Source organism: Catharus ustulatus, chromosome 17, assembly GCF_009819885.2.
Source record: "Catharus ustulatus isolate bCatUst1 chromosome 17, bCatUst1.pri.v2, whole genome shotgun sequence".
Classification (NCBI taxonomy): domain Eukaryota; kingdom Metazoa; phylum Chordata; class Aves; order Passeriformes; family Turdidae; genus Catharus; species Catharus ustulatus.
This window is the reverse complement of record NC_046237.1, coordinates 3,920,465-3,936,114: the sequence shown is the minus strand read 5'-3', so window position 1 is coordinate 3,936,114 and position 15,650 is coordinate 3,920,465. Positions and strand designations below refer to the sequence as shown.

Here is a 15,650-nt window from a genome sequence, read left to right as displayed (position 1 = left end):
CAATTATAACACACCTATCAGTGGTAGCTGGGTGCCTGAATTCTTTGAATGTTTAGTTTATATCCTGTGCTAAATAAAATAGGCATGGCAACAACTTATAAAAGAGTCCTTTTACGTAGAGTGAAGAAAATTTGTACAAAATATACCAATGATTTGTATGCACAAAAGTGTCATGAGGGCATATGCAAAACACTTCATTATGCCTGTTAGTTATTGTAATTGCCATTAACTTGTGCAATTACTTGCTCTGCACCACAATTCCAGGTGAATGGTTAAATCAGTTTCAACATTATGAACAGCTGAAAAATCCCATTTCAAACCCCAAGCCATTCCATTAAATCTCTTCTTGTGTAGTAAACAAAGTGCATATCACGAACTAACAAATTGCAAGCTGTATTATTTCCTGAAGTGACTGCAGGATTCCCAGGAGAACTGAGGTTTTTTGTTTACAGAAGAATTCCCCATGCAACAGCAGTGAAACTCTTCTTCCCACCAGGACTCAGCCACATCATCAGGATGGGTTATTTGGGCCCTGGAAAACCTTGGCTGCTCTGCTAGGGTTGTTAAACACCTTTTTTAATGCTGTGTTATTTGGACTCTTTCTGCATAAATCCATTAGCAATAATGTAGTTACAGACATACATAATTGGCATTTCTGTTTAGGTGGGGTTGGGTTTTCTGGAGTCTTTTTCAAGGAGAGGAGGACTGGAATATTACAGCTGAAAATGTAATTTTTGGTGAGAAAAACTGGAAAATGAGGATGGTTCTGTAGTACTTCTTAAGGACTATCAGAGTAGATTTGTCCAAGCACTCCTACAGGACTGTTCCACACTTAAATCCTCTCAGATCTAAAAGCTTTGTTCTCATCTCTTTTGATGACTAAATGGCTTAATATTTGGCTCTACATTTTCAGGGAGAAAGAGCCCTTATAGAGGTATTTCATCAGCTGAAATTCAGTCCTAAATATAGCTGAAATTTGAGCAAGCTCTTCTATATGGATATTAGGGGCAGAATTGGTGCTCGAGGTTGGCCTCTTGCAATCTCACTCCAGGCTACTGTGAGGATGTGACTGCAGGCCTGATGGATTTATAGTGGCGTGAGCCATGAAGAAAGAAAATGTCAGAAATCCAGATGCCCTTGGGTTGTGCTTTTCACTCAATATGTTGCCAGGAAAACACACAAAATATAAAGCTAAACAGGTGATAGCTACCATCCCCTCCTTACCTCTCTTTTTCCCACTTCCCTCCACCAATGAAAGCTGCAATTTTTAGGGTTTTTTTTCAGCAGCAATGGTGAAAAATGAAAAATTAAAATCTGATAGCTACTCTGTCTCATCCTGGAGATTATCCTAGAGCCTGACCATAGCTGCAGTGCAGAAAAATCTGGGCACGTATTTTTCAAATTCTGATTTGAGCAACAACATCAACAACAGCAAATCCCCAAACCCCACCTCCTTGCCCCCTGCCAGGACCTGGACCACACATAGACTGTAATTACCAGAGTTATTGCTGAGCAGAGAACATCCAGAATGCAATTATGCTATTAGGGCAGGGTAATCAGAATAACTTGCTTATTAGAGAAAACCATATACTTGTCCTACGCTATTATTTTCACTTCTATAAAATAGCCTCCTTAAGAGATATGACAATTAAACAGTGATTATGCATGTCAAATCAATTTTCAATGGATATAGATTATATGATAGCACAGGATCTGAAAGGGAATCACAGTTTAGTGTCCAGGCTTTTAAATTGTGCAAATAGTTTCACAGTGATGCACTGGTTTAGATGTGTAACTGTGAGTTCCCATTATCCTCAGTCCAACAAACTGATGGTCAGTGGTAGCAAATACAGATGTGAAATGCCCAGTTAATATGCATTAAAACTGTTAAATTCCAGACAAAACTCTAAAAATATATATAATTATTAGTGAAACACCAGTGTTATTGGAATCTGATGCTTGAGCCACTTGGAATTTGCTGATTTGAACGTGACACTTTGGATCCCAAAGCTGCTGACAATTTATGAAAATGATACTTTCTTCATCTTTGGGATACAATTGCTGTAAATAACTCATCTGTCACAGGAAACATCCTAAATAACCAGGCTGTCTCCTCAAGCAGACTTAGATAGCAGTGGAATACATACAGCCTTCTTCACATCTCAGAGTGCGTTTTGGACAGAAAATGGATGAAATAAAACAGACCCACTGTTTTCACTTTGAAGTCATACCATCTGAAAGCCACCCAAATGACAAGATGGGAACAGGAGCACTGGGTCAGCCAGGCTTGCTGCAATGGTGAAATGCCTGCAATTGAATCTCTGTGCTTTTTCTGGAGGTTACAAAACACCCAAGCGAGCAATGGCTTTGGTTTGTGCACGGCTGGATTTTCCAAGGGAACAAAAATTTGGGCTTTAGAAGGTGGAATTAAAAATTTCACAGCAGCAGTTATGAATCTTAAGTTTGGAACATGTCTTAGATGTTTAGTGAAGTGGAAGGACTTCATTTTTGTGGTTCCCCTGAAGATGGGATTGCTGATTTCTGGTGTTGAGGTATAAGGCAGAAAATCAGCAGCACTGCCATGACAAATTCTGCAGATTTCAGTATGTAACACTTGTTATTCTCAGGAGAATCTTGCAGCACCAGTTTTTGACCACTTCCTCACAAATTCCCTTATCTGCAAGACCTGAGCACGCCCGAACTTTGGCTCTCTAGCCCCTGCCCTTGCTCTGAGCTTATCAGAGCCTGCCAGTGTTATCAGCTGAGGGACTGAGATACCAGCCCTTGGAGCAGTCACCCAACGTGTTCATGACTCAAAGCCAACACCTGTAGGGCTCCTTGGGAAAGCTTTTCAGAGCTGTTAGAACAGAAAAGGAGGATTGATGTGGTAAAACAGCTTCCAGAAAGCTGCCGACCACAGCAAAGTGAAGCGAAGAGGCAGCCACTTACTCCAGCTATAGAGACCTTGCCTGTAGCTCTGCTTTCAACAGCTCCAGATGTAATTACACATCCATTCACCACCATTGCAGGTGCAAGCTGAGCAACAGCACGAGTATAAATGTGTGTGGGTGTGCAAACGCCTCATTACGGTGATTTGTTAGCACAGTGAGTGATGCTTTGTGTCCGATGAATGTGTAAATTAGGTGCTTAGCTTACTTGAGTCAAAAAAACATTTGTCTCCCTGGCCCATCTCTCACAGACCCTGGAAAAGGAAGGAGTTTGACTCCTTGTTAAAGTAGCAGGTTCCATCTAAAATCTAACCCAGCTCTCCTGTGCTGTTCTTGGGTTTCTAACAATGAAGAGAAGTGAATCTTGAGGAATTAGTCGTGTTGAATCATATCTTAATCACATGCATGATGTGCTCTTATGCAGCATTAGAGTAAGAGGCATCACATCTTGTGTTGTCATTTCTGGGACAGAAAACTGGGGCTGTTGGCTGGGTTTAAATCATTTCTGGCATTAACGAGATTCTGACCAGAGGCTTTATTTCACGTTCACGATCTGCACTGCATTATTTCCTATTATATCACAATACATTGCAAAGGAACAGCTAAGTTACCAAGACTAATCCTTTAAGTCTTTCTTTCTTTACAATGTCAGACAAAATAAGACTATGCCATATTTCTGTAATCTCTCTTGTATTATGAGAATATTATGATCTATAACAACAAAATCTCTAAACTGCACGATTCCCGTTGCCTCTGATATGCTTAGTCTTGTCCCTTTCTGTCAGAAAAGAGCTTTCTAAGTCTCTGTGATTTTGTTTTAACAGACAATATCTGGTTAAAAATCAGATTATTAATGTAAAGCAGGAAAAATAAGTTTAAAAAATGAGTATTTCTGAAAAACCATGACGTAATATCCAAAGCTCTCCTTTTTCTTCAACAAACTACTTAAAATGAAAGTTAATTTTGAAGCTACTGCCACTTTTTCCCTACTTGGATATGTACATTTAGATTAACCTGGTGAAAAGTAGATTTTGTTCCCAGACAACTTTACAGCAGCTACCAAGATCTAAAAAAGATTTCTGCAATGCTCTGCTGGTAAATTGCAAGAGAATTGATTGAGAGGGAATTTGAATTAAAACCTAATTAATTAAACCCACCAGAATTAGCTTTCCATTTCTTTTCATAGGATGAGAAAATAAATTTTTTAATATTTATTAAGTGTATCCTCGTTCTGAGAGATGTGTCCTTTTGGATAGAGTGAAAACACCATCCCATACTTTCTATTTAAAAAGTTTGGGTTTATTTCTCTGCTGGTATTTCATGATGTCTAAGCCATTAAAAGTATATTCAGTAACTTAACTCTTTTGTAATTATTTCATTAGAGTAGCCAAGCAAATCATGATCTGGAAATTCGTAACCTCATGGCAGTGCCAAGTGTTTGGTTTGGAGAGGTTGGGTTTTTTTAAAAAGTTATTGCAAAGTATGTCTAAAATCCTAAAAAAACTAGGTGAATCAACAAATATTAAATTCCAGGAGGCAAAGCAGAATAGATTTTCTGCAGGTGCGGGACGCAAATGGCTGATTATATAAAATATCACCTCACAAATAAGAGAGATGAGTAATGTGCCAGGTCATAGTGCAGCTTTTTTAGAAAAGGTTGGTAGAACTAGAGACCCTTGATGTGTTGGAATAAAGCCTAGAAGTTGTGTGGTGAGAGCAAGAGTGAGAAAAATATAAATGGAACAAGTTACTGAAAACAGCTTCTCTTGGTTTTTTGCTCCTGGGTTCTTCATTCACAAACAAGGGCGGTTTAACCCCTTCATTCCCTGTCACCCACAATAACTTTGGAGCTCACTGGCACCTTCAATGAAGGATGGAGTTGATGGAAAAGGACACCAGTGACCCTCTAAAGGCTGCCTGTAGGAAGAGGTTTGGTTCCACACCAAAGCTCCCATAGTTTCTTTTCCCTGAAGGGAAGAGGATTCACTCAGTCTGACTCTTCATTAGACAGCAGAGGAGACAATCTCAGTTCTCAGTCCTCAGTCACAAATGAGATTTTTAGCAGTTTAAGATCAAACTGAGGACTGAAAATGCTGGATCTGGAGGGAGGCAGGCTTTGTTGGCTTCTCTGTTGTTACAGCAGTAGCACTCATTCTATTTCCACAAGAATCATTTGGGAGAAAGGCCTGTGAACAGGAGCTGCTGGATTTGCTAAAGCAGAAGAGACAGCTACAGAATGAACTCAGACTGGATGGCAAAAAAGCCAAAAAAACTGTAGAGAAAACAGGCTGAGAAGTAAAAAGAATTGCAACAAGCTCTACCCTGTCACAGAGAACAAGAGAATGTAAGGAAGCACCAACCCAGTGAGACAGAAGGAATGCCAGTCTTCCAGACCAGCCTGTGTTGCCTTCAGTGATACCTCCTTGGACTAACAGAAACACAGGATAAATTTTTATTAGTTAGGGTTCCTTAAAACATTTCCTCCATGCAAAATATTCTGGATTTTTTGAAGGAAGCTCCTTTGTAGTTCTACATGTCAAAATCATCTTTTACTTGGCTTCCTTTCAGTTTATTCTTCTGGCTGAATTGCAGCAGTAAATGTACACCATAACACTAAGAACTCTCTCTGCTATCCATCTTGACAGCTGTAGTTCACATTCCCTATGTTTGCCTTAAGAAAATCCACATCTGATCATGTCATCTGTTAAGTTCACCACTGCTGCAAGGGTTCAAGGACTGGCCTCAGGCAGTGGCTGATATTTGCTCCCACTACAGATCAAACACAATCAAGGGTTTAGTGAGGATACACAGTTTTGTATCACGCCATTCCATCCTCAATTGGTATCAGGAGTTTGCAGTAAAATAGCACTCTCTCAGGAACCTCTGGTGTGTTCCTAAATGTAGGGGATTCCCAGGTGGCAGGAGCTCACTTATGTTCCTCACTTGCAGGAAGATGTGTTATTAAGTTCTCTGCAGTTCAGTATCTCCTGTGAAATCTGAAGTGACACTCACAGTTTATCTCAGCTCTGATTTTTCCATTAATTTTCTTGAGTTAAACAAGAAGCAAGGCATTTAAAACTTATCTTGGACAGGTAGAGAATTTGTATGAGTCCAAGACTCCAATTTCTTTTTTCTAGAGCTTTCTCTGCATAGTTGGTAGTCTAATGTGAGTACATACTCTCTCCTTCTAGGCACTGTAACATGGAGCAAAGTCAAATGAGCAGCTGTCATGGAAGGAAACATTTAAGATGAAGTTAAGTTGAAGTGCTGTATCTGAAAATAGGATGTTTTTCTCCTTGAAACCTCTGCAATCCCAGAAAGCTGCTCTCCAGTCTACAGAGCTGCTATAATTGAAAAAAAAAACCACAACACTTTTTTCTTCTATCCTTAACGCGGAGCTTAAAAAATTACAGAAGTCCCATCTGCAAAGCATAAACTTCAAAGAAACCCAATTAAGTCAGTGTTGCATACACTATCATGTTCGCTCTATTTACATATTCCACACAGATTCATCTCATTCATGATGGAACAATTACAAATGAACTTGCAGGAGTCAAGAAACTCTTGGAGGCTGAATTCCACCCAGGTTCTGTCTGAGCTCCCCGAGACAGCAGGACTGGTTTGAGATGCTGAGCAAACCTGCCTAAAGCATCAGCCCCTGTGGCTCTCATTTGCAGGCAGCAAAGAGACTGACCTGATGGTTTAATGTGGAATTCATGTGTGTGTTCCTTCAGCCACCCTTCCCTTTGCTCCCTGCCTGTCCCCAGCTTCCAGCCCCTGTCAAGAGCACTGTCCTAGGCTGAACACACCTCAGCCCTGACCCAGTGCAGAATCTCTTATGTTCTTTCAAGGATAAAAGCCCAAGTCTTGGTGAAGGCTTGGTGAGAAATGAGATGCAGAGTTCTGAGAGAGCTGAATGAAAAGTGACAGCCATTCCCAGCAGATCAATATGGACAAGGCACAGGGAAGACTGCATGGCCTGAGGGATGGAGCAGCCCTCAGAAAACAGTGAAGGTTTCACTGGTTTGATGTGATGCAGTGATCTCTGTCCACTTGCTGGTTATGCAGCAGCTGAACAGTTCGAGGATGTTAAAAAAAAAAATTACATTAAGGAAATTAACACACAAACTGTCTCTTCATTATATGGACAATCCTGAAGTGCTTTATGCATAAGGACAAGCCTTCCTTCAGCTGTAACCACAGGTCCACATTGCTGACCCAGAACATCACTGTTCTACAGAAAGCAAGATAAGATCCTCTTTGATTCAGATCATCTTACTGAAATATTTATGCAGACTCAAGCAAGGAGCTATTGACCTGTGTCAAGTCGCTATATGAGGTTCTCTCTGGGGCATGTATGAATTGTGTATATGTTAGGTCATAAATCAACTTGAATTTCAAACAAAAGCATGGGATTTTATGGGCACAAAGAGCCCATTGTATTAGCATCCAAACTGGCTACATTTCAAAGTAAAATCAAGGTATCATATTCAGTTTTACTTACTCTTGGTATTTATAGACTTGACTGGCTTAGCAAAGCGAGGGCAATTAATTCCACATATTAAATTTTAAAAATACAAAGCCATAAATTTGGTTTAAAATCCCCATGTTAGAAATAAATGAATGGTGTAACCTATTCATTATAGCACAACCCAGGCAGTCTTGAAAGAGAGTTCCCAAATTAAAGATTTTGGGAAGAATTAACAGTTACTTAACTACTCATTAAAATACACAATTAGATTTCCAGATAAACATAACTCCCAGCATTATGTAACTCATTCCATTCTCAAAGTGTGGTGCAAACATTGACTGAATGAATAATCTTAAACCACCTTCATTCATAGCTAAAGTGTGAAGATCATTTATTATTTAACAGACATGAGTTTCTCATTTGTACAGAGAAGCAACTACTTGTGTGCACAAGTTATTAGGTCTGAGTTCTTAAGGTATGCAATCAAATCTGGGATTTACTTTTATTTTAAAAGAAAGCCTGAATTAAAGAGACAAAGGTAAACATAAAAAACCACTAGCTATTTCCAATATGATGACCTCACTCTCATAAATCCAGTCTAGGTTTTGATGGTGCATAATCAGTATTTCCACTTCTTGGATAAAGAGGTTTTAACAGTTTAAGTGTCTTTTCAGCAATATTCAGACTACCTGCCAACATGGGATTTAGAAGAAAAGACAACTTTAAAACACTTTTTCCCCCATTAAAGCTCTTTATTTCCTTTGCAGAACACTAAAGTTTGGCTAAATACAACTCTCCAAACACTGGGAACACTCAAACCCTGGAAAAGCCTAAAACCTACCCTTGGCATGAATAGCATACTTATTAACTGACCTCATTTAATTTCTGCAAAAGTAGCATTAAAACATAACTTCACCCAGCTCCCTCTTGATTCCCAAAAAACAAACTGAGCATCAGTAAGTAAAATACTCAGACAACAGCAAAAAGCAGAAAAGCAGTTTGTGTTAAGTGTGCATCATGTTCAGCAATGTAATGATACCCCAGCACTGACACAAATTATATGTGCAGGACTAAAATTATGCATTTGGAGCAAGAGAATCCACGTCCAGGAAGTCCCACCTTGCACACTGTGCCCATCCTCCTCTCCTGAGATGGAGAGATCATTCTCTCCTCCTGGAAAATGCTGGAGCTGAGCTGCCATGTGTGAGATGAGTCATGGGCAGGGACAAGGGCTGCTGGGGAAAGGAGATTCTCTGCTGCAGGACACAGAAAAAAGGGACTTCTGTGCTCCCAGTGAAGTTTCTCTGCATCACAAGGACTTGGGGTCCAGTTAGATCTGGCCAAGAAGGGATTGGGAATTTGATGAGAAACAAAAAGGATTTCTTAAAACCACAGTGGACCATTTCTTAAAATGTAACTCCCACTGTAGTACTTGGTAATATGGTGATGATTTTTCAGGTGCTATGTCAGAAAAAATCCTCTAACTCTACAGTCACACAAATAGCAAATGTTTTGAGAAATGTTATAGGACTCAATTTGGAATTCAATGGAAAGGAAAATGGGACATTAACTAATAGCCTGCTTGTTTCTAGTCATTACTAATTATTCTTCAGTACAGCCCCCATCAGATGTGGAATAGTAACTTCCAGCAGGGAGCCCTTTGGCTAGGAATAGGAACTTCTGAGTGAGAGAATATCACTGAGTTTCATTTATATAAAACATAGGGTTCAGTTAAAATTGGAGCAAAAACACTGGTTGGCTAATTTTGTCCATAAATTAATAAAGGAAAGGATGTAGGAGATCTGGTAAAGTTCTGTTTCAGAAGAAATACAATGAAGGCAAAACAAACTTGTTAACAGAATAGCCTTGTTGATAGAGAAAGATGAAATGGAAACCAAAATCTTTCTGGAGGAAAAAAATAAAAAACCCCAAACAACTTTTTATGGGTGGCCTGGCTCAAGCATTAGGATCAAATTTGGAAATTCATGCAACAACTAAAGACATCACAGATGAGCCTTTAAGTCCTTGATTTAAGTTGCAGTGTTCTAAACAACTGCAGAAGGATGAAGCAGCAGCCCAGCTGACAGGCAGGGCACCCACAGCATCTCTCTGTCCTCCCTCTGTATCCATTTCCTTCCATCTTAAGCACATGTTGGAAGTTAAGCACACATTTATAAGATTTGCTGAATTATGGGCCTGGCATGAATAGATTTGCAGCGAAAATGACTTGAGCAGATTCAGTCTGTGTGCACTCTAGCTGAATTCCTGTTTGTCTTTGCCTTCCCTTTGCTCCATGCCAGCACCCAAACCTACCACACTTTACTTTCAATCTGCTTTTCAGTTCCCAAACATCCCCTGCCAGTGGCTTCCAACATCCCTGAGTGACCAGTGTCCTGGTTAAGGGGGAAAGCACAGCTTTGCAATGGCTCACTGCTCAGGACTCAGACTGAGCAATCCTGTTCATGAAACAAATACAGCAGAAACAGAGATCAATTAAAATCTTTAGCAGCTAAATCAGCCCAAAAATGTTAAGAGATTACAGTGATAGGTATGGAATGGCACAGTCCATCCAGGGGAGGTTACACTTCAAAAGAGAAGACAAGAAAGAAAAAGCCATGTTAGAGAGTATTCCTGTACCTGCTGTTTATGGCATCCCAACTTTCCCTGGCCATTCCTTGGGTGGCTGATGTCCTTCCTCACACTGCCTGTGAGGATCTGCTGTGTTTCAGGCCAGCCACCACACCAAAGAAAGAAGATGGAAAAGGAACATTTCAATTCTCATCTCAGTATCTTTTCTTAGCGTCCTAGAAGAATACTCACAAGAATGCTGCCTGCTACAGAACTTTTCAATGATGAAAACTAGAAACAGGGATAGAGGATCTTTTAAGTCTTATGCAGTTGTTCTCCCCTGGAGTTAATTCAGAGCACAGTGTTGCTGATTACTCGTGGTATCAACAGAAATAAAAAGGGAATTAGTGTCTGGCAAAGACATAATCATGTATCTCTGGAACAGCTACTCTGCAGTAGCTTTGACTTGTCAGGTCTTGAAGCACAACCACAGCAGAGGAGAGGCTGAGGAGCCCCCCTTCACCAGGCAGTAAGAAATGATGATGACAGAGCTGTGAACAACATCTAACACCACTGCCTGCACTACAACAGCTCCTTGCCTCCATACAGATCCTTCAGGGGAGGACAAGGAACACATGGTGCACCACTGCTGGAGAGCTCAGTAATGCCCATCCTGAAGACTTTTTTAATTGTGTGGAAGGAAAGGCAGCAGCACAGAGAGCAAAACGTGATGGCATCAATGTGTACTTATACAAATTCAAATGGATTATCCCAAAATTAAGGGGGGGAGGGGGGTGACATTTTCACACATTGTCATGGTTGTCTGTATCTCCTCAAGTAATACAGAGTTTTGACATGGTGTGTTCCTCTTCAGTCTGTGCACCCCTCCCTTTTATGCTACAAATCAAGTGAGACTGTCAGTCTTCCCTCTGCCCTGTGACTGCTGGAACGATGTAATGAGAGCAATATTTTGGCTTCTTGCAACTGTCTCTCAATTAGATGGTGATACTGAAATCTGTTCTCTTTAGACTCTCCTTTCTCTCTTGATCCTTATCTGGAAAGGTGAAGGAGGGGAAAGACATATAAGATAAGGATATTCTTGACACCCCTGGAAGTGTTCAATGCCAGGTTGGATGGGGTTTGGAGCAAGCTGATCTCATCAGGTTAGGAAGGTGCCCATGCCTGTGGCAGGGAGCTGGAACCAGATGATCTGTAAGGGCCATTCCAAGTCAAACCATTCTATGATTCTATGAAGAATGTGAAATTCACTTTCTTAACAACAGCCTGGCCTAGAGACAGTCTGTAGTTGAGCAAACATGAGTATTTTGATGTGTTTCCTAAACTAAGAACATCCTCCTCAGTGCGACAGTGAGCTTAAACAGACACAAACATGAAGCCCAGTGTTTGTTGTACTACAGTAATTCTCATAAAATACTGCTCAGTGGCCATAAAATAGTTCCCTTAAATACAGGCTGAAATGCATGATTTTATCTCAGAGGAGAAAATAAATAACTGATCCAATCAGAGCAAAGAAACACTCATTCCTTCTTATCTTTCTTATACTATTTCCAGTATTCTCTGCATTACCAATAGGACCTCTATGCACCATTTAAATGCTGGAGGAAATCATCTTTTTGTCAGTAGAGCCTGAACTAAAGTCCATCTTTTCTGCTTAGACCATGACTGTGACGTCTTTACTGATCACTGTGAGGAGCTGCTGTTTAACTAAAGCTGCACATGAAGGATCTAAATCAGTGAATTTGTATCTCTGTTTTGGAATAAATAGCTATTAACTGCCCCTAGTCTAGTTTACTGAACACCTTTTTATCTGACTTATTTTAGGAATATTTGTAAGATTGTAGTGGCATGTCGTAATTTTGTAAGTTTTTTTATATGTGATAAAATTCACTGTAGTCTGTAAAGATTACAGTTCTTCTAAATCAAGGTTATAAAATAGCTTTTCATTTCTACAGTGACTGCTTTGTGAGGGAAAGCACACTAGATAAGAGGCTTTATCATGAAGCTTTTATTGTTCAAGGCTTGGAGTAATCGCAGCTTCTGCTGGCATTAGTCAGGACTGTGAGTGTGCAGGACTTCTCAAAAATCAGCGTCTGAGGCTATTTGAACCAGCCAGTTACTGAGCTACTCCATGCTCTAGCTGGATGAAAACAGAGTCCTCTTTAAAAATGAACAAAACACAACAAAACCCACACAAAGAAACAAACTTCAGCTCTGCTCTCACATGGGGAAACTCCCTTTGCCATTTCACCCAAGCAATAGTTCATCAAAAATATGAAAATGAAGCCCTGGGAAGGTGAACCAACCCTGACCATCTGCAGCATGCTCATCCCCAGTTCCTTGGATCTGATGTTCTCATTGCTCAGGGTCAGCTAAAATGGGATGATTTGGTCCAGTGAGAGCAGATTCTGAGACAGCCAACGAGGTTCAAATCCTGCTGTGATGGGTCAGTTCTACTGGTTAAACTGGTGCTTCAGGAGGGAAAGGAAAATGAAGCATTGCATCACAGGATTTCCTTTGGGAAATGCATGAAAGTCTCTGTGCTGCCAGCTCTACACTCTCAGCTTCAGCACTGAAACCTCCTGCATAAAACTGGGCTAAACAAAAAAAAATACTGTAAAATTGTACAGGTCAAGAAGATGAATGTAAATATGTCTTTAAACCAAAAATCCACCAGGAAATTTTTGAGAGTCTAGGCTGCCTCCATCTATTACCACATGTCCTACCTCAATATACTTTCCTCAGTAGGCACAGTCAAATGAGTGGGTGCAGAACAATCCCTGACCACATCACAGAGCCAAAACACTGCTCCAAAACAAGAGTGCATCTCCAGTAGGGATATGGCATCACTCAAAGGGCAGGTTAAAGTAGGAATGGTTTTTGTAGGGATACCCGTATTTTGGTATAATTTTGGTCTGTTTGTCTGTAATTTAAACACATGACTTAAATGTTAATAAAATTAATTTAGTTTTTAGATTAATGAAGAATCTTAATTGTTCACACTTCTCTACATGGTTTGTCTGCGAGCAGGGCTGGGATGTAAACACAAACTTTGGACACATCATTTCCTCCTCCTGAGGCTGTCTTTTGACTTAAGAGTCCATAGATGATTATGTTGGTATAATGATAATGATAAAATTATTTTCCAGGACAGTAAAATAAGATAAACTGCAATCATGTCATCTAGCATTCATAATTCTTAAAATAATATAAATTGTATTACAGATTTTTAAGTAGTCAAACGTATGAAATTGCTCATAATGATTACTCATAGCACTGTAGGGTAAAATTTTATTTAAATTAAGCAATTTAGGTTCATTTTATTATCATCTGGAAGCATACAGATGTTCAATACTATTTGATGAACAAATTTAAAACCTGAAAATCTACCAAACATGCTAATCCTACCACTGACTATTCATACCTACCTGGACAAAAACCAGATGTATTTAACACCTTTTGTTTCTCTCCACATATTGCACAAATAACAGAATACATACAAGACACCTTCTCTTGCATTTTAGAAGAGCTTCTGCCATGCAGTGGGACACTGGTTTATCTGATGGAGTATTAAAAATGCTCCTTGGCATTGACAGTTCCTCCTCCTAACAAGAAGCACAGTAACGTTTATATCTTTGTCTGTTTGTCGGACATGTTGTGTACTTTCTTTGTTGTGTATCTCACAAAGGCCAAAAGAATTAATTAGCGGAAAACAATCTAGAGGAATTAAAACTGAGGTAGCACACGCCTTCCTTTCATTAGTCACTCCTGCTTCCAGAAATGCAATGGCACAAACATACATTCCTCTTTCAGCCAAGATTGCCCCTTTGGGAGTGAGTCGAGCAGTTCATGTTAGAAGAGTCCTTTGTTCCCTTCACTTAGGGTATCGGAACAGTTGGTAATCAGGGATAAACCATCCACTGTTCGCCTTAATTCAATTTGTGTTTCACTCCAGACCAATGTGCTCACAAATGCTTGATAAGGCAAATAAACAGAAGAACTTAAATTAGATACAAATATTAATATGTTCATTGGCTCGGAAGGAAGCAATATAGCAGGTGTGTGAATAGAGCCTGGAATATTTTATTTACTCAGTAATTTGAGAAAGGGGAGCAAAGTTCAACCTGAAATTGCATCCAGGGACTGTCTCCTGCAGGCTGATAATGCCTGACCCGAAACCTAAACCCGTTTCTAGGCTTAGAAATCAGTAGTGGGTAGTGATGATCAACACCCCATTCATTGTCTTTACGCTGTTTTGATTACTTCTCTTCTCATAAAAGAAACCTGACAGCTCTTGTGCGACCAGCATCTATTCAGGGAAACTGAGAGTAAACTGCCTCTTACCCTTTGCTTCCAGCTTGTTGTTGTGCCTTTCCGTGCAATCACATCACATCAAAGTGATGTAGCTATTTGTTTCTTTTTTTTTTTTTTTTCTAAAGGTCTCAACACTGCTTAGATTCTGACGATCTGAAATTACTGAGTCACCACCAACAGACATTTAGAATTACTCCTCAAAGTGAAGCTGAAAACACCATTAGCCATTGTTAAAAAAAAAAAAAAATCTAATCACAATATTCTATTTATACACGAACGCTTGGGCTGCGTCCCCTCAGCACCACCCTCTGTGCCCACACTTCACAAGGAGATTACGCTTCTCCCTGTGAAGCGAAAATTACCTTCTTGTGGGCAGAAAGCGTTTAATTATGACTCTGCTTCCCTTGTCTCCATGGCGATCCCATGCAAACAGCCTGCTTCATTAGCGCTCTTTTCCCCCTCCCCACCGAAGTGGGACCGAGCTGTGCGGGCGCGGGGCTGGAGCGCTGCCGGCGGCCCCGGGGACCCCGGCCCGGCCAGAGCCGCGGGACGCGCTCGCTCCAACCCCGCTCGCAGCTCAGCCAAGGCACCATCCGGCACTTACTGCGGGAAATGTGTTCCCGATTCCTGCCCGCCCGCGGCGACAGCGGGGCCGTTACCTGGGCGCTCCCCGGGGCCCGCGGGGTCGGTCAGGATGCTGGGGTCACTCTGCGACCTGGCTCGCGGGAGAAAGCAGCCGGTCCCTTCTTCCGATGCAGCCATGAGGTGGAGGGCGGGAAGCTCAGAGGAGGAGGGAGGAGGAGGAGGCGCTCATGGAGCCGGAGGCGGCCGGGGGACAATGGGGACGGGGGTGCGGCGGGGCGTCAGCCGGGCAGGACCAGCCGCGGCAGCATCTTCCCCGGCAGGGCTGCGGCGCGGCGCTCCGCCGGCTCCGGGCGCTCAGGGGGCAGCTCCGGGCGCCTCAGGGGGGTGGGCCATGCCCGCCTGGCGGGGTGGGGAAGAGCCGGGGCGCGGGCCGCCAGCCCGGCCCCCCGCCGCCGCCGCCGCCCCCTCCCGGGACGCCCCCCGAGCGCCGCTGCCGGAGTCGCCTCAAGCCGCCGCGCTGCTGAGCGCATCCGTCGGAAAACATTGGGATTCTCCCATGGTGCCCCGCGAGCGCCCGCCTGACGTCACGGCGGGGAGTGGGGGGGGTGGGCGCCGCACCTGCACTGCACAAAGGCGGGGGCTCCGCAGGTGCGCGGGGTCCCGCCCCGCCCGCCGCGTCACGGACCGCGGGGAGGGACCGCCCCACCCTGCCCGTGTCCCCGCGGCTGTCCCGGTGCGTGTCCGGT

General features: G+C 42.1%; 1 protein-coding gene across 2 annotated transcripts in view; it reads right to left on the bottom strand.

Moving 5' to 3' along the window:
• PHACTR3 (phosphatase and actin regulator 3) overlaps positions 1 to 15,246 on the bottom strand; it is a 100,244-nt gene extending 84,998 nt beyond the window's left edge. For both annotated transcript variants that reach the window (XM_033074759.2, XM_033074760.2), the window contains exon 1: positions 14,979 to 15,246. In XM_033074759.2, the coding sequence (XP_032930650.1) occupies positions 14,979 to 15,081 (103 nt within the window). In that variant the 5' untranslated portion in view covers positions 15,082 to 15,246. The remainder of the gene's footprint in view (positions 1 to 14,978) is intronic.
• Between the last annotated feature and the right edge of the window lie 404 nt (positions 15,247 to 15,650).